Raw genomic sequence first — 23,708 nt, 5'->3', positions numbered from 1 at the left:
GAAGAGCGACTGGGTGGTACCGACGTGACGCACACTCGTGCAGTATCATCCCTTTCAACCCTGTACTTAGGGTGACCATCTCATTTATATAGTAAAACAGAGTCGCGCGCAATGGTGAAGCAGGGACGGGAGTTGAGTTTGTTTGTCGAGCAAACGTTTGCCGACGACACCGCCGGACACTGGTGCCTAGCTCGCTCTGGTCCTTGGTACAAGTCTGTCCGGACCACTGGAAGTGGGTATAGGATAGTGGAAGGGGTGGGGATTTAATACCATCTCCCAGGATGAACAGTGGTGGTCAAATAACTTTGCCAAGTGATTCCCTGCGACGGTATTAATGTGTCTGGCCCCTTCGGATTTCTGCTCCATCGCGAAATGTCGATAATCCGCGGATGGTATCTTTCGCGGGTCATCAAACGAACTGGACGATTCTACTGTATAAATCATTCCCGTTCTGTCACGAACGAAGCTTCGTTGCGGGATATCGAATTTTCTCATCCATAGATGACGCGCGTCGTCTATTTCTTATCGCTTCCTTCATCAAAGTAGGTTTTGTATCCGTAAACTCACAGTCGCGCGCGCGCGCGCGTTATTCATTGTAGTAGATGTAGATTGTCGCGGCGGGATATCGAATCGATTGTTTAAATTTAGCAAAATATGACAAGAAGGTGTCGCTGACGTTTTCTTTCCGCGAGACACGTGCGGCAAAGTTTAAACACATATGACGGGCCGCGAAGATTCAAGATTCCATTCGTCTTACTCCAAGATCCAAACATCAAGGTCGTAAATCCATCAATAAATCCCTGCGCCCTCCTCGCGGTGACCACATTTGCTTAGGGATAAGAAGCAAAGACAAGCACACGGGGGCGGAGGTGTAAGTCTGTAGGGCAGTGAGGAATGGCTCGGTCTAGCGGGCCTTTAGCCCCGGCTTAGCATGTACTGGAAACACCATCCCCTATCCTTCGTGTCGGGGCCAAGTTATACCCGCAAACAGTCGTACATTAGTGCTTGCAGGAGTCCTGCAGGATTTATAAGGGGCGCCCGCGGGCGCACGGCAGGCTATGCGGCCGTCTCCCGATGGTTAAAACTGGAAGAGACGAAGCGTAGGCAGGGAGATATGAGAAAGCGAAGAGATCTGAGGGAAGGTCAGTCTGTGTGAAAGAGAGACAAAGGGGGGTTCCACGAGGGTCTCACGAGAGCTAGGTAGCGGCATGCCGAACGTTTGATTAATAACGAGCTCATCGGTCTCTTTGAGTTTGTCCCCGCGACATCTTCACATACCCCACGCGATCCGCGATACCGTAGTACCGCCGGCTATTTTTCACGAGGTCTCGAGATCGAAAGTCCCGCGTCTTATCGACATCTCAGACGGAACGAGAACTCTCGTTCTGACATTAGTGAGCCAAAACCCAATACCCCTTCCCCTCGGCTGTACGGCCGAGTGTTTCCCGTTACCGCGCTTTAACGAGCAATTGGCACACGCCAGAAACGGACGAAACATCAGGGACGAGCTCGAACTCGCTTCTGGAGTCTCTAAGAGTTCCATTCGGTACGTGAGCACGTCGCCAGAGGGTTAGATCGGCCCCGCGAGCAAACTGGCGGTGGGAGGTTCGGTGAAGGGGTTCGGTCAGGGCCGGCCGGTAAAGAGAGAGAGAGAGAGAGAGGGGGGGGAGGGGGAGGGGGGGGAGAGAGAGAGAGAGAGAATGGGGCGGTGGGTGATGTAGCCAGTGGTCAGCACACTTGGCCGACCCTACTTCGCTAACTAGTTTAATGATATATGTTGAGCTACAAGCGCCTTGATTAATCGTTAACTAATGTTGGACCTCGTAGTGCAGCACTACCAGCACCATCGCCGGGCAGCACTGAGGCACGCCGAGGTGGGTCGAGAGGGGGTGGTGGCGCGGAAGATAGGGAGGGCGAAGGTTTCCACCGCAGCAGTCCTTACCCTCGTCGAATCCACTGCTCGTGAACTCGAGCATGGCCAAACAGAAATCTAATCTCACTCAACGTATAATTTGATTTATGATTCGCGGCCGCGCGGTAACGAAACGAAAGAAAAAAAAGGGTACAGATAGGCAGGCGGGCGAGCGGGCAAGCAAGCAGGAAGGGAAGAAGGAAGGAAGGAAGGAAGGAAGGAAGGAAGGAAGGAAGGAAGGAAGGAAGGAAGGAAGGAAGGAAGGAAGGAAGGAAGGAAGCAAGCAAGGAAGGAAGGGAGCAAGGAAGGAAGGAAGGAAGGAAGGAATGGCCAGTTCCAAGGCGTCGATGCAATTTGTTGGAGTGTCCGTCGTCCTTGAGGAGAAGGGTGCGCGCGGGATGTTCACGGTCCGCACGCAAATTTACGTCTCGCGAGAGACGTCCCAAAACCCTCCTCAGCCTCCTCGAATTGAATTAACTCGGCGTCTTCCCCCAACCATATTCCTGAGCTCCACACGTGGAACATTGGTCATCCCTAATTCGCTTATGGCCCTCGATCAATTAAGTCGTCGGCCATTCGCGCAAATCCCAGTGACCCTCTCCCACCTTCTCCCTTGCTTACTCCCTCCTTCTTCCTTCCCCGTCGTGTCGCGTACTTGTTCCAAGATAAAGCCCTTTCGCGCCATGCACCGTGTAAGGAAATACAATTGCAACGCGATCACTCGATCCGCACGCGTCACATTTCGCGTCGCGTTGCGTCACGTCGCGTTTAATCTTGCTCCAGCAGCTTCTGCTTTTTATCTTAACAAAAAATCTCAACGCGACACATCTGGAATATTATCGGGCAAACTCGATATCCGATTTAATGATATCTCATTGATTACGAGTTGCATTGTAAATCGTGCGTCTATCTACTACTACTCTCCCTCTCTCTCTCTCTCTCTCTCTCTCTCTCTCTCTCTCTCTCTCTCAAGGAAAAGCGAATTCTTTTGCGAGTCTTACGGTCTGCATTTTGCAACCACTGTCGCCCGAGAAAGACACGGCTCGCGGCCGACACGAAAAGTTCGATACCTAGGCTGAGAGAACCTATCATTATGATATGATATGATCGATCCACGATCGCCGATCATAATGCGGCTGCATATCGGACGCATGCGGTTAACGGTATCGCGTGGCGTTACGTGGATGTTTCGCGTAGCAAGAGGTGCAACGGAGGGGGTGGCTCAGGGATGCAAGACACCGTGAAATTACCAGCAGAGTCTCCCATCCCCGGAGGGATGGGTGGGCGGCGGAACGGACTCTGTCCACTCCGCGACCTAGGAACCGCCGTCCAGGCGGGTATTTGTCTTGTCTCCTTGTTTATGAGATCCAACATTGTTATTTGGCACCGCACCGGGGAGTTCTCGGTGCCGTGCGGCCGGTAGTTTCCGGCGAGTTTCCTACTTTAAAAGGCCGCGTCCCGGTACGCGATTACGCTCTGACTTATCCGCGGTTCTTCCCGCCCCGCGATCGCCTTTAATCAAGCTCTCTCCGCCCGGACACTCGCGAGATACGGTTAAACTTCGTCCCGTCCCGTCCCGACGTGACGACGGCGAATGTAAAGTTTCACGGCGCTTCCGCCGTCAGCTCCGTGCAGAATTCAGTCTTTCGGTCTTCTCTCTCGCATAATGCGAGAACGATCGTCTCGCGTGATCGCGCGTGTCAGCTGCGCTGTGGTTCTCCTCGTTCGGTCGCTTAATCGCGACGATGCGTTAGCGTATTAGCAGCATATTGTGCGCGAGTTATAATAAGAGAGCGAGCGATCCATTCGGCGCGCTTAAAACGTTCTTAATAATCACGCTGGCGCCACGGAATCTCTTCGGGGCGTTATCGTTCAGCCAGAGAGCATTTTCAATTAAATATACCCGGCGCGGTCGCGGCACCTTATCGCGCGCGTAATACGTTCCCGATCGCGCGGCGAACATCGAACTGGTTGGGCGGACAATGGCGACATGTACGACCGGGCGAATCGCAATCACGTACCCGCGGTGCTTAGCCTTGTTCGTCGCAAGATACTGTTTTAAATCAGCCGAGATAATGTTAGCCGCCTCGTTCCGCTCGGATTATTTCGAACTGTGTGCGAGGGCGGCCGGAGAGGAGGATATCCTCCCACGAAGCCCTGTCTCCTTCGTGGGCTCCGCTCGTACTCCGCCAAGTGTAAAACGAAAACCGCGAGCCGCAAGTACCGATATCGGGGATAATGACGATAATGTCGCCGGGCGAGGAGTATCGACGGCCGCCGCGCCGCGCCGCGCCGTTGATACTCCTCGGTTGAGCGTTGATGAGACGAAAGCGATTAAAATGAAACGGCGGGAAAAAAGGAAGAATGACAACGCGGAAAAATAACGATCCTATTGCGGCGGAACGAGTTACTCGCGCCGTAGTAGTATCGTGGAGGATCACGTGAGATTTTCTCACGATACGAGCGGGGCAACGGTTGGACGCGTTCGCGAAGCGCGCGGTCTGTTCGCGTCAGAGGAACGGACTCTTAATCAATGTTTTCTAGATGAATTCTTAGAATCTCGTTAAGAGAAGACGATCCGCAGAGCTAAATTAGTATCGGCTGAGCCTTGGACGTAACGTAACGTAACGTAACGTAACGTAACGTAACATACGAATGTACGTAGGTATGTACGTACGTAGGTAAGCAGCGGCGGTGATTAGGTACGCGAGTTGCGCTGCGCTACGCGCGCGGACTCATGTAACGCGCGTTAAATGACCACGAAGAAACGCGCGTTTCCTCCTTCATCGCAGGATACGCACGGCGATCGTTTCGTTTGATCGCCTGACGGCAACGGCGTCGTATCCGCGAGCGAATTAAATCTGTTCAAACCGCATTATTCCTTTAGAAGCGTACGCGATAAACGCGTTTGTTACAAAAACTCGTGAGCGGCTATGTCGCGCGATGGGGGTTGCTGCAGGGAGGAACGTACGAGAGAGAGAGAGAGAGAGAGAGAGAGAGAGAGAGAGAGGGGCGGGGGGGAGGAAGGGAAGTACAGAAAGAGAAAGAGCGCGAGCGAGCTGCGTCGGAATCGCATCAGAGTGGAGATTGAACGAATGACACCGTGAGCAAATTTCCGCGATCGGTGGAACGGCGAAAGCGAGCGTCACCCTCAAAGAGCGTCCGGCAATTAATTTTACAAGGGCGCAAAAGGAAGCAAAAAGTAAACAGCTCGGCGCGCATCCCGGGTCCATCGTCGCGACGATGGGTTTTATATCTCCGCTAGTTGTCAGGCCAACGAGTTCTGCCTCGTTGGCCACCGCGTATAATGTCCACCGTCAATATAAGCTGTCGGATGCTTTTTCCTAAATTGACAGATTTTCAATTTAATCAAGTTCCAATCTAATGGAAAAATGCCCGATCTATCGGTCGCGCGAGTAGGTGCGCGCGCATGTGTGGGTGCGTACGTATGTCAGCGTGTGAGTATGTGTGTACGTGCGTGTGCGAGGTGTGTACGTGTGTATGTGTGTGTGATGGAGGGGGGGGGGTGGCGTACACATTGGGAGAATGTATGGCCGACGCGCGCGGAGGGGCCAGATTGAAATAATACTTTTATGTTTAATCGCAATCGAGGAGTCTGCCCGGCGACGACGCGGAACCACCCGCCGATCTCCGAGAGATTAATCTATTGATAAACATTCCATCACTCCGCGAAATACCAAGCGAGAGAAATAGACGAGCCATCGAGCGATAGAATATCTCGGCGTTTTACTCTTTTTACTTCTCTCACTTTTTTTTCATTCCCCTCTTTGCCTCCCGTTCCAACGTTCGTCGTTCTGACCGCGTTGCTTTACGGACGGTCGCTCGTCAAACGTTCGTTTTTATTAGCTAAATCTTTTGCGACTGCCAAGTATTATCATGCGTCATAAAACCGTAGATTTTTCAATGAACGACGCGCGACCGTGATTTTGCCTCCTCGTTCTTCCTGGACCTCGCCGCTCGTCGACTCGCCGCGAGGTGACAATCCGTTTACACCGGTCCGTTTTATATTATTAAAAAATATTTTCTCTCAAATTAGGGAAGGTATCGATCGATTCTCGTTGTCGTCGCGCCGATATTCATCATGTCGTTGTCGTCGTCGTCGTCGTCGTCGTCGTCGTCGTCGTCGTCGTCGTCGTCGTCGTCGTCGTCGTCGCAGTTGTCGGCAGCGGCGGTGGCGGCTTGTTACACACACAGTCCAAGAACAGCTCGTTACGTCGAGTATAAACAAAATCGTAATGCGACGCGATAACCGGATTCTTTACGGTCGATCAAGGCGCGGGCATCTCACGCGTCAAAAGCCGAGTGCCGCGACGACGACGACGCCGCCGCCGCCGCCGCCGCCGCCGCCGACTTCTCGCCGTTGGATTCTAATCGGCGACCGCTGCCGTGGCGAGCGTCGTCGGGTGAAACAATAATCATAATAATTGTGAAATTCGATCGAAATGCAATCGAGTCGGTGAAATGAGCCACCGAGGTAATGAGATCCGATCCATCGGCGGGGCCGGGACGTTCGCGGCTCTCCTGAATCGTTTGCCTTCAATCACTTTCTTGACAGATGCATTTACGGCCGGGACGGGTGGCCATCAAGCTGGAATGCGCCTTAAGGCTGGTTATACGGCGTATCGATCGATCGGACGGTCAACGTGCCGGATTCAGCTACGAGAAATTTGCGTCTTCGGGTCCGAGAGGATCTCTGGATAGGGTCGCTGCTTCTCTGTGGCAAAGCTGGAGATGGTTTGGCGGCTTCTCTCTCGTGTGACCGACGAAATCTTCGGGACCACGAGTGGAGGAGTATTCGTGACGGCGCATCCGTTGGGCGTTTAACGATTTCCGGTTCGCAAATGTGCTCGTGAGGTACGCGGATATTTGCATATAGATGCACATTACTGCGGTTCTCGCGGATGTAAAGGGTGCTTGATCCGTTTGCGCTTTCCTGTCGTCGCGTGATGTTCGCGTATTTTTACAAAACCCCGCTGCGAAATCGGTGGAGAGGAGAGGAGAGGAGAGGAGAATCGTCGCGCAGAGAATCGTCGTTACCTTCGTCAGTAATTTGAGCGAGTCTCATGTCTCTACTTCTCGACGAGTTTTAACGTGAGAAGGCTTCTTTGCGCGATTCTTCTTCGCGTTTTTCTTTCAGTCGTGGATTTCTTTGATGGTCGGTCGTGCGAGCGAGCGATTCTCGGAAAGTCTCTTTGTCTTGCAAAATCTCCGAAAGTTTGTTTTCTTGCATCATCATTGTGCTCACTAGCATCGCCAAGTGTCTATTATCCCGCTGCAAGAGAGAGAGAGAGAGAGAGAGACAGAGACCCTCCGCGATTAAGAGGAACGGCCGATGGCATTGAGAGGGTCGTCGCGAAAAAAGGGCTCAAAGGTCCCATAACTCATGATCGTCTAGCGGAAGTTGGAAGCGACTGAAACTCCACACTCGCCGATAAAATCGTCGCCTAAATTATTCAGCTGATAACCGGCGCGTCTCCGCACGAATCGACCAATTTCGCGCGAGATTTATTCCCGTTCCGGGAAACTGACAGCTTTTCGACAAAGCTCGTGTACGAAGTACGCGCGCGGTGCCGCATCGGCACGATGATCGATCGCGTCGTCGCCGTCGTCGTCGTCGTCGCAAGAGAAGGAGGAGGAGGAGGAGGAGGAGGATTCCTACTTCTCATCGCCGCTCGTCTCACTGCGGAAACGCGGACAGGCATTATTATCCCCGCGTCCTGCTACGTACACCGGCGGTGGCGGCGGGATCTTTTCTTTTTGTGCCGGGCGCGGGATAAAACGTTCTCGTTCTTTTGCGCGTAAATTGCACGCTCCCTTCTCAGACGCGCAGCGAGCATTAAGTCCGTGCGTGGATCCTGTGTTTGCCGAGGGGATAATAGTGTAATGGATGGACAGGGACAACGAGCCAACGGACGAGACTGCCGTTTTCGAGAGTCTAGTGTCCGGCTGTCGTCGCGTCGCGTCTAGTTCGCGCGCGGTTCTTCTCTCCTTTGTCGCTTAATTGGCGTCATTGTCGAATTCTTCGTAGCGTCTAATTCTTTGCGCGAACAATACGGCCACGTGGCTCGCGTTCCCTCGCAATTAAGGTTCGTGCGGCGCTGGATCAGCAGTAGTGCGATTAATCGTATCATTATCAATAAACCGGTTTTCGCGTGACACCAGAAACGCTCAACCCAATTCACTCGCTCGCTCGCCCGCTCGTATCGAGACCGTGACATCTTTCGACGCGCCGGACACGCGAAAACAAACGTAGTTCTCGAAAGTAATAAGAGGCGATTTCGCGGGGAACGTATCGCCGATAAGTGAGAGTTAATTGTCCCAAAAGGAAAGTAGACACGTTTGACGACTAGTAATCCCCGGGCGCTTGTTTGCTGAAGTTTCCGTACTGGCTAGTCCGATGAGCAAGCATCGACGAAACTGGTCCCCGTTCATCGAAGCTAGCTACGTAAGCTACGTGCAAATATTTTCCGCTTTACGATCGCAGTCTGACAGAGAGAGACAGACGGAGAGAGAGAGAGAGAGAGAGAGAGGAGAGAGAGGGAAGGAGGGAGAGAGAGAGGGAAGGAGGGAGAGAGTGAGAGGAGGGAGGAGTCAGGATTCCCCTTGTAATACTTCACCGCCTCGTTCTAACGACTTTCAACTACCGTGCCGCCGCTGCTTACAACTAATTTCACCACACGAAAAATAATTAACGACGGGCTTATCGGTTTCATTAATAAGTTTTTGCTCACCTCGTCCGCAATCCCGCTGATCGAAGAGTTCCCTTGTAATCTCTATCGCGAATCTTGTTATCGCGTTTCTTCGTGCGCGCGGCACGTTGCCGCGCGTTACAAATATCGATAAATTCACGCAACGTTAGCGGCGGTGTAATCATAATGGACGTTGCAATCAGAGTGGATCTGCTCGCGACTAATGTATCGGCGAGTGATTCCTCCGCGCGCTGAAAATTGCTAATCGAACAGAGCCGAGATCGGGGTACGGGCGGGATAGTGGCGGTGGTTACTTTATTCCATAGTCAGAACGCGGAAGTCTTTCGCGCAATGCTTAGGCAAATGTCGTACGTGCAAAGAGGATCGCGTACCGTTGGACGGACCGTTAGAGGCTTTGCCATTCTACCACGTCGATTTTCTCACGGCTTTCGCCGTAACGGGTGCAGCTTCTCCGCCAATTTCTGGTAACAAGGAGAACGAAACGTTACGTCGCGTTATATGAACACGCGAACATTACGTAATCGCGTCCCGTGATCCCGCCGAGTATCGCCGTTGCTCGATCATCTCTGTTCGTCGTCGCCCAAAATCGACATATTATGAAACCAACTCGCTTTCCTTCCCCCCTCTCTCTCTCTCTCTCTCTCTCTCTCTCTCTTTCTCGCTTCTCCAAAAGTCTACGGCGTGTCGGTAGACGAAGACGCGTTACGCAATTCGACTCGAGCGACTTCGAACCGAGATATCGTCGACCGCTTTATCCCGTTGTGGGGACGACTCGACGTTCGACGCGCTTTGTTTTGTACATTAATCGTATACAGGTCAGAGGGACCATTGGCCGATTTAGGTTGAGATGCGGCGTGGCGTAGCTACTTAACCGTACAATTGGTTGTCATTGACACACAAAACCGTCGGTAACGAGTATGACGATCTCGTCGGCCGTCGTGCACTTTATTGCTTCATCCAAACGAGCAAGTGGAGCGGTCGCTTGAGATCGCTAACTGGCATAAGTAGCCCATCGGCATCTTGCGAAGTAATTAGCCGCTCAAGCTCAAGCTGAAATATAATATCTAGCAGCTTCGCATCTCCTCCGTGTTCGCTCGCGTGCTCTCGCAAGAGCGCGAGTTTAGAATCCGCCGGCGCGGTCGCGATTCTCCCCCGTTCCCTCGACATCGTCGAGGCGCAACCACCCGTGGACAAAACTCATTGGAAATGAACAATCGAAAGCAGTTGGCCGATTTCCGACATCAATAATCCATAAGAAAGAGAGATAGATGGAGGAGACACGGAGAAAGGGAGAAGGCAGAAAAGGGCGAGAGACGGGGAGAGAAAGACGGGAGGAGAGAGAGAGAGGGAGAGAGAGGGGGAGAGAGAGAGAGAGAGAGAGAGAGAGAGATTTGTGCGCTTACCTCGCTCTTGAGATTCAATGGCAAATCGCAGGGGGCGTCCAGCTCTGCCTCCGCTTTCACCTGATGAGACAGCATACTGTGGCTGTGCCGGGGCGGTACGGCGGTCGCCAGCATGTTGGAATGCTGCAGATGCTGAAGACGAGGCTGGAGATGGGGCTGGTGGTGATAAGGCGGCGACAATTGGGTGTTCAGAGTGCGAAGATCAGCTGGCGGGGAAGCGGGCGCAGCGGTACTGCTCTGTTCCTCCTCGGCCGAACCCTCCGCCATGTCAGCCTTGCATCCCGGGGACTCGTAATCTGCAAATCGACCAAAACTCTCAGAGGACCGTTCTAATAGCGGCCGCCGCGCCAACGCGCAGCCTCCGGCACGACGCAATCCCATTATGGCGCGAGTATAATTCGCGGCGGCTTCGATCGTCAATAACGCGAAACGATTGCGACGCGCGGTAACACAGCGATCCCATATTTTCGGATTGACGTCATCTTATAAATACGAAACCAGAGTCGACCGGAGTCGCGGAAGCGTGTGCACGCGCACGAATTCCAGTTTGATGCGCGCCGAGTAACGACCGTCGCGTATAATGACTTTCGCTTCGCGCGACGATAAATCGAATCCGAAGAAATGAGAGACGGTTCTCTTATAGTTTTTCTTTTTTTCTTTCTTTTTCTTTGACAAAGGAGATAGTCTTTATTTAAGGAAAAATCTCCAAAATATAAAAGAATATACGTAGAATAAGAAAAAAAGCCAGAAATTTTCTCAGACAATTAGTATCGGCTTGGTGTCGGTCTGGTTTTTTGGAGAAATGCAGCAGGGAAGAAAAACGTCCTCTTCCCTGTTCTCGTTACCCCTATATAATATATAAACACGTTGCTAATTAAACCGGCGTGGCGACGCGCGGTACCGCCGCGCCAGCCGTATCGAACGGCAACGCGTGCAGCTGTTAAGAATGCAGACACTCGAGAAATTAGAAGGAGACCCGTTCATCTTCCGACTTCAAAGCAAAAACATTTGGTCGGCGCATCACGCCGGAGGAGGTGGAGGAGAGAGGGTGCGTGTTGCGATGCGAGAGAGGCGCCGGAGACGTGTGGGAGAGAGCGAGAGGCACCGCGAAAAGGGGATTGGGGGGCGGGGGAGGGAGTTCGCGAGAATAAAACGCCGGCTAACGCGCCGCTCTGCAGGCGTCCCGCGTTTATCCGCCTAATTATTTTTATCTAAGCGTTCAGAGTTAGTAAGAATTCAAGGGCAAGTGAAATCGCTGCCGTCTGGACACGCCGAGAGTCACGTTCCCTCGTCGCTCTCTATGTTCGCGCGTCTCCTCCCTCCAGCGTCTCCTCCGCCGCCGTTGCCGCCGCCGCCGCCGCCGCCGCCGCCGCCGCCGCCGCCGTCGTAGCCGCGCTCGCTTCGTCGCGCCGCGGCCGCCGTCGTATACTTGGTGAACGCAACTAATAACATCTGCTTCTATTTTTGCGCTGGCCCGAGTCCAGCGCTTTACTTTTTAAAAGCCGCGCGCCTATGACGAACGGCTGGATGGATCATCGAGCGGAAGCTCGCCCCGGGCGTGGGGGGAGGGCCGGCAGTGAAACGAGCCGGTTATTCTGGACAAATTATTGTCAAAGGGCGAGAAAACACCTTCTGCCTGCGAGCTACTTTGTTCCTCATAAAAGGCGTTTTATAATGGCCATCGTAAAAATATTTGATGCTATCCTTTAAAACGGCGCGACGGCGTGTTTATAATAAAAGCGTCAGGTCGTTGAATACCAAATAGACCGCTCACAAGTGCAAACTCCGGTGTTAATGTCGCTTGTTCTTGTAAAATAGGCCTGTTCTGATACGCGCGCGTCCGTCGCGCATGATAACTCGAATTGGTGGCTCGCCGACGATGGCGGACTGACTCCTCGAAACGTGTCGTGCGAGGATGATCGCGAGCAAGATTCGAAAGAACGCGCTTCTTTTCTCTTCGGCAAATACGCGGGCCGGCGTCGATCGTCGTGGCTTTGAATTCAAAGTGATTTACACCATGCCCCTTGGGCCAGCAAGTGAGAAAAGTGAGCAGGATTTATCTTTGAGCACGAATGACATTGTCCACCTGTTCACGCATTATTTTGCTGTAACATTTTCTGCTCTTGCCGTGTCGGTAGCTTTAAATATCTAAGAATTTGAAAGAACTGCAGAAATATTTCACAGCGCGCGCACGCGCGAGTTCTCTCTCTCTCTCTCTCTCTCTCTCTCTCTCTCTCTCTCTCTCTCTCTCTCTCTCTCTTTCCCCGTCAATATAGAAAAATACGTTCTGCATACTCTTTTTCATCGCATCGCGATAATATATAATGACTTACTGTTGAAGGATCGGATTATTAATATCCTACTCTAACGAACGTTCCGTATTTGTCTGAAATCAATTAAAACGGCGGAATAAACTGACGTAGAACGCAATGACCGCGACCAGTCGAAGAGATCGCATCGATCATCGTTGCGAGGTATTAATTTATGCATCGCACAATGAAGAGGAGCTTTGCCGCTAATGAAGCTGATTAATAAGCATTACTCGATTTTTGTGTCACGGGAGCAAATGGCGATAAACGGGTTCGGGCTGAATTCTCGTCCAATGTCCGTCTCAAAAAGCCAAATTATCGTACGAGGCATCGTACATCGTGAACAGAGAAACAAAATTCGTTCTCTCTCTCTCTCTCTCTCTCTCTCTCTCTCTCTCTCTCTCTCTCTCTCTCTCTCTCTCGGGCGCGTGAACGCGCGCCCTTGGTCGTCGATCGCAGAAATCCAATCTTGGCGGTAGCGCGAGTTCCTTGGCAAAAATCTCCAAACGTGTTTAATCCCCGAACGTTTTTTCCGCCTCAAAACGCCGTAAAAACGCGCCATCCGAGATCGGGCTCTGTATGCAACCTGTCTTTCTTCCGTTTGCAGTCATTAATTTCCGTCGGAATCATATTAATCGCTCTAGGGTTGCGCCCGTGAAATTACTAGACGCTTTAACCACCGGCTGTCCAAACCGAATTCGTCCGCAGCGATTATTATATCGCGTCCTGAGGTCTAATGCCGGGTATTCCGAAAGCTAGCCAATTAGTATCGTCGATTTGGATGGCTTTAATGAGAGTGCGGTTTCATTAGCGTATCGCATCGCCCTCACGGTTCGTGATTCGTGAAATAGAAGAGGAATTCTTAACCGGACGAAGATATCGCGAGTGATTATAGCGCGATCGTTCAAACGTCACCACAGCCGGCCGTGTCTGAAAATTGGTACCTTGGTCGTGCGACCTCGAAAAAATGCGTTCTTCACGATCAAGATCGTGAAGTATAAATCTTTCGCAAAAGGGCCGAGAGTTTATATCCGAGAGAGCTTCCTCTGCTGCTATTCGCCATGGAAATTTGAGCACGGGACATATTCTACATTTTGCGCGGCAACGCGGTTCCGCGTTTTCATGTTCTTAAATCGCTTCATGTCCTCCCTTCGATCGACCTCTGTCGATTTTCCTCTTCGAGATATGTCCTCGAGAATACGACGGAATAAATCGCGTTCCGCGCGCGCCCCCCCTCCCCTTCCCCTCCCCTTTCATCGGCCGCCATTTCGGTGTCCTGCGATTTCTTCGGCGATAATCGGCTTCACCGAATAGACCGGGTGAAAGCCGGTAGGACGCGCCTGCGATTAATACGCCCAAGCGATTGATATGGGAATCACTCGAGGATCTCTCCGGGGGCAATTAGAACACGCGAATTATGCGACACTGTCGTCCGGCGAGACGCGACTTTCTCGCGTACCTACCGCGCTACGAGAAGATCTTCCCGAGGAATGAAAGTCCATCCACCCTCTGGGTTTCGCCTTCGAGCGACACCCGCCGTTTCCTGACTTCGTCGTGCTCCCTTACGTTTCTCCCGTCGTCGGTCCCTTTTTCTCACGCCAGTCAACCGGCGTCCTCTCTTTCCGCGTCGTCCTCTTAGCCCGCGGCGCGCATCGCGATTTCGCAGTTCTGTAGCCAACGTCATCGTCGACGACGAAGAAGACGACGACGACGACGACGACGACGACGTGAAGGCAGCGGCAGCGTGCAATTAAGGGGTTGATTGATGTTAATTCAAAGGGTAATTAAGAATGTTGCGCATAAAAATCCGGTAATTTATGGTCATTGGGGATAATTATATGTTGACCAGCTTGTAATTGCAAGCGCTGCGTGGCCTATACCGCGCCGTATACGCGTCCGAGGATTGCGGGTAGCTACCTAGTGCGCCAACACGGGTATTGGTGCTGGTTCGTTTGTGTGTGTGCGTGCGCGCGCGCGCGCGCGTGCGTGCGTGCGTGCGTGCGTGTGCGTGTTGTGTGCATTCACGGGCGGGCTTCTCGGAGCGTGTGCGGGCGGGGATATACGGTCTCAGATCGCGGCTTATTATAGGGGCCAGTAGATAAGGTGGGTTTAGAAACAACCGGGCGCCTCTGGCCAGCAGCTAGTTTCTACGTAACGCCGACATTCTCCTCTCTTGGTACAACGGCGCTCGGGGCTATGGAGGTGTGTATAAACCACCTAGGCGCTGGAGCTCCAAGGCGATTGCGATTTACGAGGCCGATTCTCCCGACCGACCGTCAAGACGGCGGTTTTAGAATTCTAGGCCCGGTCCATTTCGCGCGGCGCGGCGCGGCGCGGCGCGGAGCGACACGACGCGACGCGCAGATCGCGGTGCTGCGTGTTTGGGGTGCCCCGTGCGGTGCTCAAGCCGTAGCTATAAATAACTGGGCGCGGATAATCGCCATATGGCCGTGCTTGCAGCCGAACCACTGACCGTTTCTTCGTAGCCGCTGACGCCGATGCTCGCTCTCGATTTCCTCCTACGAATCTATTCGTCGCTGAGCGTTCTCCGTTCGAATTGTGCTTGTGTCGACGCTCCCCGTCGACGACGTCGCACCTCCAAGCGACCGTGACGACGACGATGACGTGGCGTGGCGAGTCGATCGGGAAACCCGCGCGGGGCCTCGCGCGGGGCAGGGTATTGTCTACCTGAACTCGCCGTGATAACTCGTCTCGAGCAGAGTAAATGCAAAATAATAATTCCGAGCGGAATAACGCGCGCGGATAATGGATCGGACTTATTGAAAAATCGCGGATGGGGGGCCCGACGGATTCTCGACGAGTCGGGTTCGGCGTAGCCGAGAGAGGGCGACCAACAAGGTGAATACAAGCCTGTGGCGTGGGTAACCCTCCTACTTAAAACACAGCCGATAAAACGATCCCAGCGGGACCAGTTGGCAACCGCCCATCGCGATATTGTCCTTGCCGGGTTCTCCTTCTTTTTCTTTCTTCCTCGTTCTTTTTTTCCTTTTTGTCATGATCCCGTAATCGACCGGTCGCTCTAATGGCAACGCATAATTGCGGCTTTATGGCGTCTAAGCGAGCATTAACGCTAAAGAGAAGTAGGAAAGAAACTCGGGAGCGCGCGTCGCGAACGTGCTCGTGTACGGTCGATCCGGATTACCCGATGCCGGTGCCCCACCGCTGTCGCACCGTCGCCGTCGCCGTCGCCGTCGGTCGGCTGCTCGATCGAGCAGTAAATGCAAAATAATAAGCGCGCGATAGATTAAACCGCCTCATGCCACCCTTCTATATATACCGGCCCCGTCTCGCCGGCACGAGCGGGCATAATTAAGGCGAGCGCACAAAGAATCCAGCGCCGCATCCGTGTTGGTTAATTCGCATCGACCTTTAACTCGCGTACATACATAGGCATATCGGCTAAGGTAATGGCCGTTTCGTGCGATACCATTCTGTCAGAAATCCGAGGGGCTTTGTCCCGAGTCACGAAACGCAAGGATTAAACTGAACAGCGCGTCGTTAATGCGACTGTGCGAACGTCGAGGCGTCGAGACCCGGCTGCGCGCTCCGCTCTCCGTGTATGCGTGCGTGCGTGCGTGCGTGCGTACGTATAAGTGCGTGTGCGCGCGTAACGCGCGCCCGCCCGTCCTCATAAATCGGCGCCGCGAAGGGGTTCGGCATCAACGTGCGTTACCCAAGACGCGATATTTTACGCCCTTGTCGGAATTCTCGTGCTGCCAAACATTTTGCATTATTCCGGCGAAATTCTTTTTCGAGACAACGCTAATCGAAGACTAATCCTGTGCACGGGAATGAGTTCAGCGCACGAAAATAAAATTGTGTACGCGAAAAGCTTCTGACGCGCGAGCCCGAGCCCGAGCCCGAGCCCGAGCCCGAGCCCGAACGCGATGTGACGAGAGCATCTCCTATATTCACACGTGTCACTTTAATCAGAGAAATGCGATCTCTCTGTTTTATTCAAGGAACCATATTCTGACCTGATCTGATATCGCGTCTCACGAATTCACGATAAAAACCCCCCGATTGTCATTTCAACGCTGAGACATACACTGCGTCCGCGTGTTCTCGCGCGCGCCTGCGAACGAATGACGCCCGTCGCCGCGTGTAATAGCTTCTTGTATAGCAACATATCCTCGGAGGCGCAGGAAGAATATTTCATGTTTTACGGCGCCAGCGTCGTTGGGGTTTCGCCGGATAAAAAAAGTGTCAGCTCGCCGGCTAAATCAGAGCCCCGAGTGCATTAAACTCCGAATTACCACAAATAGAACTTTAACCGCACATGCCCATTATAATGGCACCCCCCGCTGAAGATGTATTTACGTACTAAACCGCCTTCGTGGCTCACGCTGAGTCGTCGGAATTAACATCTGGCCCAAAAACGTGCCGCTCGGTTCATTGGACCCCTTTTTCTCCTTCTTATGAGCGTACTAACCGTTTCATCACAAGTGCTCTCGATTATTCGCGGAACGATGCCCGCCACCGTTCGTTCGACCCCGCGAGCTTCTAGCTCCGTTCCGTTATTAAGAGGCGAATTAATTTCTGATGCATTTTTCACGCAGTAGAAGAAATAGTCGACCCTTCTCCGGGGCCAGAAAAGAGAACAACTTGTCTCTTTTTTGTTCGTCTGGAAACAAAGAAGCCCTCTCGCCCGACTTCGTATTCTATAGTCCGAAAATTAGAACGTGACTTTGCGAGATGTGGATGTATTTCTGCGAAAAATTACGTGGACGTATCGTCGTATCGCACACTCGAAGAATCGTCTAAGGCTTTCTTTTCGATTCGTGTTTTTTTTTTTTTTTTTTTTTTTCTTTTCCTCTTCTCTTGGGAAAAGTAACCCTGCCAGCGCGTCGGAGACAGAATAATTTCGAAAGTGGTTTTACATGCAAATTAGGTCTATTAAAATATCAGAATATAGCTTACGCAGCGTATAAAAACGCGAGTGTGCCGGGGCAGCTCTCTATCCGTCAAATCATAAGCCGCTCCGAGCTATTACGTGCGTGCGTGTTTCTTCATGAATTATTAGAATTAATGAGTTCGCACACATTCCTTCCACAATGTTACGCTGACCAAACATCATGTGCGACGAGGGGAAATTTTAGAGCAACAAAGAGAGTCCGCTCCGCTACCTTTTTTTTTTTCTCTCCTTCCTTTACGTCGCGATGTTCATTAAGTGTCTGATAAGTTGCTATTAAGCCGCAAAATCGTAACAGGGTATTTTAAGCGAACGGTGCAGTTCGGTGTGACGCATCGTCGAATTTTCTCCCGGCGGTTGTTCCGTCATCGATCAAAAGTCGCGCTCTATTCGCGAGAATGAGTAATTCTCGGCTTCTCCTCGTTGCGTGCCACGGGCAATCGGCGAGAAAAAGACTAAAAAAAAAAATTGCTTCGCCGGGCGCTCTCGCGCGGTTACACGAGTAACAAGTAACCGTCGTCATTAGACCGTAGCGTGCGAAACTACGCTAGATCAGGTAGAGCAGCTCCTTACACCGGACACGTCGAATCTGCGGCGAAACTTTCTTGCTCGCGGACATTTCCGGGTCGATAATCGATGAAGATTCTCGAGCGGAAAACAGAATAGCGTGGCTAAAGCGAGCTGGAAGTGGGTAAGTTGTAGAACGAAATGTTATCGTGCGCCGGATTGTCGGCAGGGGTTGAACTCTGGCTGAAGGGGAAGCCTTGAATGGGGAGGCTTGAACGGGAAGGGGCACGAGGGTGGTGAGAATAAGGGGAAAGAGAAGAGGAGGAGGAGGAGGAGGAGGAGGAGAGAGGGAGAGAAAGAGAGAGAGAGAGAGAGAGAGACAGGGAGGGAGCGAACGCGGCGGAGGGCCGAGGCGATTTAAGAAGGGGGATGCGTCGATTCGTTTTCTTGACCTCGACAACAGGCGCGTCGATTCTATGTTTAGCTGTTTCTCTCGTATCAATTGGCGGCGCAGAAAGCGCCTCCAACGCGCGCGCTGATCTCTCCTTTCTGAACAAAGTAAGTGACATTCAACAGCTCGATCACATCTCGTCTGACGTGAAAACGTCCGAGACAGTTTTTTGATTGTTCTAGCATCGATTGCTTTATTATATCTGTGATTAATGAGATTATATCTGTTATTCGAAAATTCTTTTCACGGCGCGCGCGAACGATCTCGAGACGGTTTCATTGAAATTCGGCGTCGTTCAGTCGCGAGACGAGGCACCTCTCTCGCTCGCTCTCCTTTGTGTCAGCTCTGCAGCGCCTACCCCAACGATATCGCGAGTCAAGTGTTTCCTTTGGGATTTTCTGCTTTCAGCTCTCCGCGTTTATCCCCACCGACGAAGCCGACGACGACGACGACGACGACGGACGACGATGTCGACGTCGAGTTCGCTCGGCCGCAACTTGAAGCATCTCGCTTCCTCTTGCGGCCGCTAGAATTCTCTCTGCTCCTCCCTCCCGCTTTTCCGGCTCCTCTGACCCTCTCTTTCACCTACCCTCCGTGTTCCCGAGGCGGCAAGCAAAGAACTCTCCTACCCTCGGGCAGCTCACACTGATTTTCCACCCTCGTCACCCTTCCCGTCCACCACCGTCACCCCCTCTTCCTCTACCTCTGCCATTGCCTCCTCCTCTCCACCCCCGAGCTCATGCCGTCACTCGTAGTCACGCCGCCAACACGTGCTCCTGTTTACCTCTCTAGTCATATGGTTCGGGTGATGACGCGACGTGTTCAACGACGTCGCCGTTTAATCACAAATATCTATCGGCATCGAATTTTTCTTCATTATTTGTGCGATGTCGGTGGGGTGTACGCGTGTGTACGAGTGTCCGATTTTTGGTAAAAATGTCGCTTCGGAAAAGGCCAATGAGAGAGAGAGAGAAAGAGAGAGAGAGAGAGAGAGAGAGAGAGAGAGAGAGAGAGAGAGAGTGAGACGTAGGTGTATACACGTAATAATCAAAGATAACGATATAAACCCTATTGCGATGCCACGTTATTTATGAGCCATTAACACGTTGGTCTTTGGCTTTTATTTCGGTCTCTTCTACAAACTCCGATCGTCCATTTTAGATAGCGCACTTTGGTGTAGCGCTGTATTCTCACTGTAGATATTGTCCCTCGCATATATTATGCAAGATGAACCGCTTTTTTCGCGGTGTATTGTTGCTCGGTTACTGATTATCAGCGTGGTATATATTCGTGTCCGCTGAAATCAATATCGTACTTTTTTTTTTTTCATGGAATCGTCTCTTAGAGAATTGGATGAACTTTTTAGAGAACTCATTGAATATAAATTAATTGAGTAGAAAAGTGCGGAGCTTTGAAGCTCATTAATTTCAATCAGATAAATAATATCTGGCGTATAATTTTATTGCTTTGAAAATTTAATTTTTCTCTCTGCGAGCTGTATAAATCCAATTTCTATTTTATACACGTCCTTATGGACTCACACGCGCAAATTACAGCATGCAGCAAGAATGTTATGTCAGATATAATTTTAAAACTAGCCGTTGTGCGCGCGTATATGTGTCTCTGTTTAATCGCGATAGTAATTGCCGCGACTCTCTCTCTCGTGTCTGACGTAAACGTCTACCTAATGTTGATTCTTTGTGTTATCGGCTGGCGTAAAGGACGGTAAAGATTAAGAGCCCTGCGCATTACACTTACACACACGCTTAGCTGATCCTTTAATTAGCATTTCCAGGTCACACACTCGAGACCGTAGACGCGAATATACGCGCGGGCGCGCATAATTATCGCGCTAATTATTAGTACCCAGCTAAGTAGTTGGATGAAATTATCACCAGAGTTGGAGTGACGCTCGGAGAAGCGAAAACGTGGCTTTCGATCTCTCGCCAACAGGATTCCCGTGTGACCAGCTTTGGTAGTGAGGAACTTTCTTAATTACGGAGATTAACTTAATGGTATCGAACCAACGATTATCGCTCAGAGAGCACGCAATTGCCGCCTGCATGTGCGCATGTCGACATAGAAGCGGATAAATAGATCTCAAGGCTGATCTTGCGCTTAATTTTTCTTATCGATCGCTCTGAATGTAGTCTTTAATATCGAGTCAATATTAAGCTTAACGCGTCATCAGCACGTACCTACGATTCTCGATACCAACGAGGAAAGAAGAGAGAGAGAGAGAGAGAGAGAGAGAGAGAAAAGAAAGGAAGATTCTGCTATTCGACCGTTTCTCGAGATTACGACATGCGCGCGCGATATATAGAATGTGAAATTAATTAATTTTCATTCCAATATCTATGTTCCCGGGATACCTTATGCGCTTACACGCGTGTGCATGTGGTGGTGTGCATGCGCAGGCGCGTCTGTACACGGGAGGCGGGGGGAAGGGGAGGAGGTACAATCGTTTGTGAGTGTGCGACCCTACACACGTGCAGCGCAGGTCTGGGCGCATTTAGAAGGCCCATCTAATTACTGAGATTAACCTGGGCTTATAATAAGCAGGAGCGAACTCGTGCCTGACACTCACCTGAGGCGATCTGTGACTGATGTATTTGGGACGTCGTCCTGACGTGGGTTTATCTAGCGGTTATTTATCTCCGCCACGGTGCAATTCCGTCGCGGTTGTACCGATCTCGCGATTAGCCGTCTGTCTTGGCTCTTTTTCTCTCTCTATCCTTCTCTTTCTATATTTTTCTCTCGTTTTCGCCCTCTCTCTCTCTCTCTCTCTCTCTCTCTTATGCTCTCTCGGGCTCTCTCGTTCTTGTTCGTTCTCTCTCTTTCTCTCTCTCTCTCTCTCTCTCTCTCTCTCTCTCTCTCTCTCTCTCTCTTTCGCTCTCTCTCTCTCTCCTTCTCTCTCTCTCTCTCTCTCTCTCTCTCTCTCTCTCTATCTATCTCTTTCTCTTTCTCTCTCTCCTCTTCTCGTTCTTTCTTTCGATGCTGCGCTTTACACCGACTCTATATACGACTACTTGCTTCAACTCCCTCCGAGACTCTCCTGTTGCTCCCTCGCTTCGTCTCGCTCGCTCGCTCGCAAGTTTCACGATCTTCCGGTAATTTTCCTACGACGAATATCAAGTGCAGGCCGTCCCGACAGCGGCGGTAGATCGGTGTTGAAGAGCGTACGATTCACTGATACATCTGCCGCCGGTGACATCAGCCTACTTAATTACAGCGAATAATTGCGAATAATTAGGAGCGATTAAGAAGCAAACAGTTAATTGGGCGCGGCTCGATAAAGCGCTGCTCGATCTCTCGTCAGTAGTACCATCTACTTTCCTCGTGAATGCCGCGTTGAATGAACGATCGGAAGAAAGCGATGTGTCTTGCTGGACGATCCTGGGAGGGGGGAGGGTCTTGTATCAAGTAGTCGGTAGAATCTCGCGGAGATTAATCTCGGCCGGCTTGATCCTCGATGAATCGACGAATACTCGATTTCGTCAGCGAGCAAATCTAATCAGCAGACAACACAGCTTTCAGCGTGTAATGCGGTTTTAATTATTCTATTTGTGCGCGTCGAGCGTGCACTTCGCAGTTATATACCAGTTCGTAACGTGTAATTTCGCGATGAAAAACACTGACGTGTCTCTATGCACAGTGGTCACGCGCGTGTCGTAATTATCAGCGCACCCGTCGCGATAATTAGAAGCTTATTAGAGCCCGAGTCCTTGTCTCATCGCTTTCTGTGTTGTTCAGCGACGACACACTCGTCACTCGAGGATGCGCGTCTTCTCTCTCTCTCTCTCTCTCTCTCTCTCTCTCTCTCTCTCTCTCTCTCTCTCTCTCTCTCTCTCTCTCTCCCTCTCTCTCTCTCTCTCTCTCTTTCCCTCTCTCTCTCTCTCTCTCTCTCTCTCGTATCGATCTCGACACTCACGCGAGATGCCCGTCGGGTTCTTTATCGTCGTACGGTTAATTATGTCCCACCTGTTCCGTACACTTACGACTCAGCGTTCCCGCGCACACGTTACCCCCAAAATTACGTTTATGGTAGACGCGAAGGGAAAATTTGGAGGCGACCGCCGCGATCTGATCGTAACTGCAAGTGTCGGTCGACAGACAGAGCGACGCGAAACCCGCCGAAGAAAGTTGATTCCTCAACCGAACGTTTCACTGATAGACTGTCACAGAGTTCACCGCGCTGAACTATCCGCGAAGCGCACCAAAAGAAGTCCCACCCCTGCGGCCACGTGCTGACAGGCCGGACGAATCGGCGCACGCAGCTGCACGCTCAACACCCTGATCACTCCCTAGTCCACAAGCACTCGCTTTTCACGCCGGCACGTCGCGAGAGATTCTCGCCTTGAGGAGGTCCCGACCGTTCGATCGTTGCCCTGGAGCCTCTTCCCTGACGATCGGCCTGAATCTTCCGGCGCCAAGGATAGAGTCGTCTTCCTCGTTTTCGCGATCGACACCGCGACGCTTCAGAGAGCCCCAAATCCCCAAACGCACGTGTCCACGGTGTCTCGGAGGAGAAGGCGGGCGATCCACTTCCCCTCGTGCTGTCGTCGCTGTCGGCAGCGTGGTCGTACACGTTGCGCGGTTGGAGCTCGACGCGAAAACTCAGACCTGAACCCTGACGGTCCGCAGTCTGGCTGCGTAGTGGCTCCGGCGTACAACCGAGGAAAGACAACCCGCCGTGACGACTCTCCCGCCTGGTGGGCAACCCTGGAAGAAGGGGTAATATGGGCGGCACGATGGGCGGTACCAATGCGCGGAGGTGGTCCGCGAGTTACTCGCGAGATCCCGTTGTTATGATTGTTATGAGTGTCCGAGCTGCCTCCCGCGATGCACTTTGGGGGTGGTACGCCCGCGAGAGGTACCTCTGTCCGTCTCCCTTTTTCCAGCGGACTTGCGTCTCGCTCGCTCTGTAATATAACCACCACGAGCTCGAACGAGCTCGTAACCGTGATGCAAATCAGCCCGACGGGGCTGGTGAGTTCGCCGGCGGGGATGCCCGGGAGGAGCGATCGGCACCGTGGACCGATACGAGACTCCCGGAGAGTCCGCCGCGGGAGGAAAGATGATGATCGGCACGTAGGTAGCGGTGTGATTTTAAGGACTGAAGGACGCTGGAATCGAGAGGACCAATGTCGTCGGTCGGATAGTTGGGCGGTAGGAAGGTCGTAGCAGGTGTCGTTGGAGAACGTTTTGTCGGTGACCTCGCGTCGGCTACAAACCCTGGCCTTGCGGGTTTGCTCACGACCTCGAACACTTATTCCGCGTCCATCCGTTTCGCGTTTAACGACAAAAGGTGGCGGAAAGGAGTCTAAGAACACAGTCTAATCCGCTGTGAGATCGTTGACTCGGGGAATATCGGTTTGGTCCGAATAGGGCATTCGGGGTAAGAAGTAGCGTATGGTGCGTTTCACTTGGATCAACTGTACGTGAAAGATTCCGGTACAGGC

At 52.0% G+C, this 23,708-nt stretch overlaps 1 protein-coding gene across 5 annotated transcripts in view; it reads right to left on the bottom strand.

Moving 5' to 3' along the window:
• pdm3 (POU-domain protein pdm3) overlaps positions 1 to 21,034 on the bottom strand; it is a 129,555-nt gene extending 108,521 nt beyond the window's left edge. For 4 of the 5 annotated variants that reach the window (XM_025307935.1, XM_025307937.1, XM_025307938.1 and 1 more), the window contains exons 1-2: positions 20,834 to 21,034; positions 10,047 to 10,342 (exon numbers count right to left, since the gene is read on the bottom strand). In XM_025307935.1, coding sequence (XP_025163720.1) covers positions 10,047 to 10,313 — 267 coding nt within the window. In that variant the 5' untranslated portion in view covers positions 10,314 to 10,342; positions 20,834 to 21,034. Of the gene's footprint in view, positions 1 to 10,046; positions 10,343 to 13,818; positions 14,032 to 20,833 lie in introns of those variants that run through there. The other variant, XM_025307936.1, reaches the window with a different exon arrangement.
• Positions 21,035 to 23,708: the final 2,674 nt, after the last annotated feature.

This window comes from Harpegnathos saltator, unplaced genomic scaffold (genome assembly GCF_003227715.2).
Source record: "Harpegnathos saltator strain DR-91 unplaced genomic scaffold, Hsal_v8.6 scaffold132, whole genome shotgun sequence".
Lineage (NCBI taxonomy): Eukaryota > Metazoa > Arthropoda > Insecta > Hymenoptera > Formicidae > Harpegnathos > Harpegnathos saltator.
This window is presented reverse-complemented; position numbering and strand designations above follow the sequence as displayed.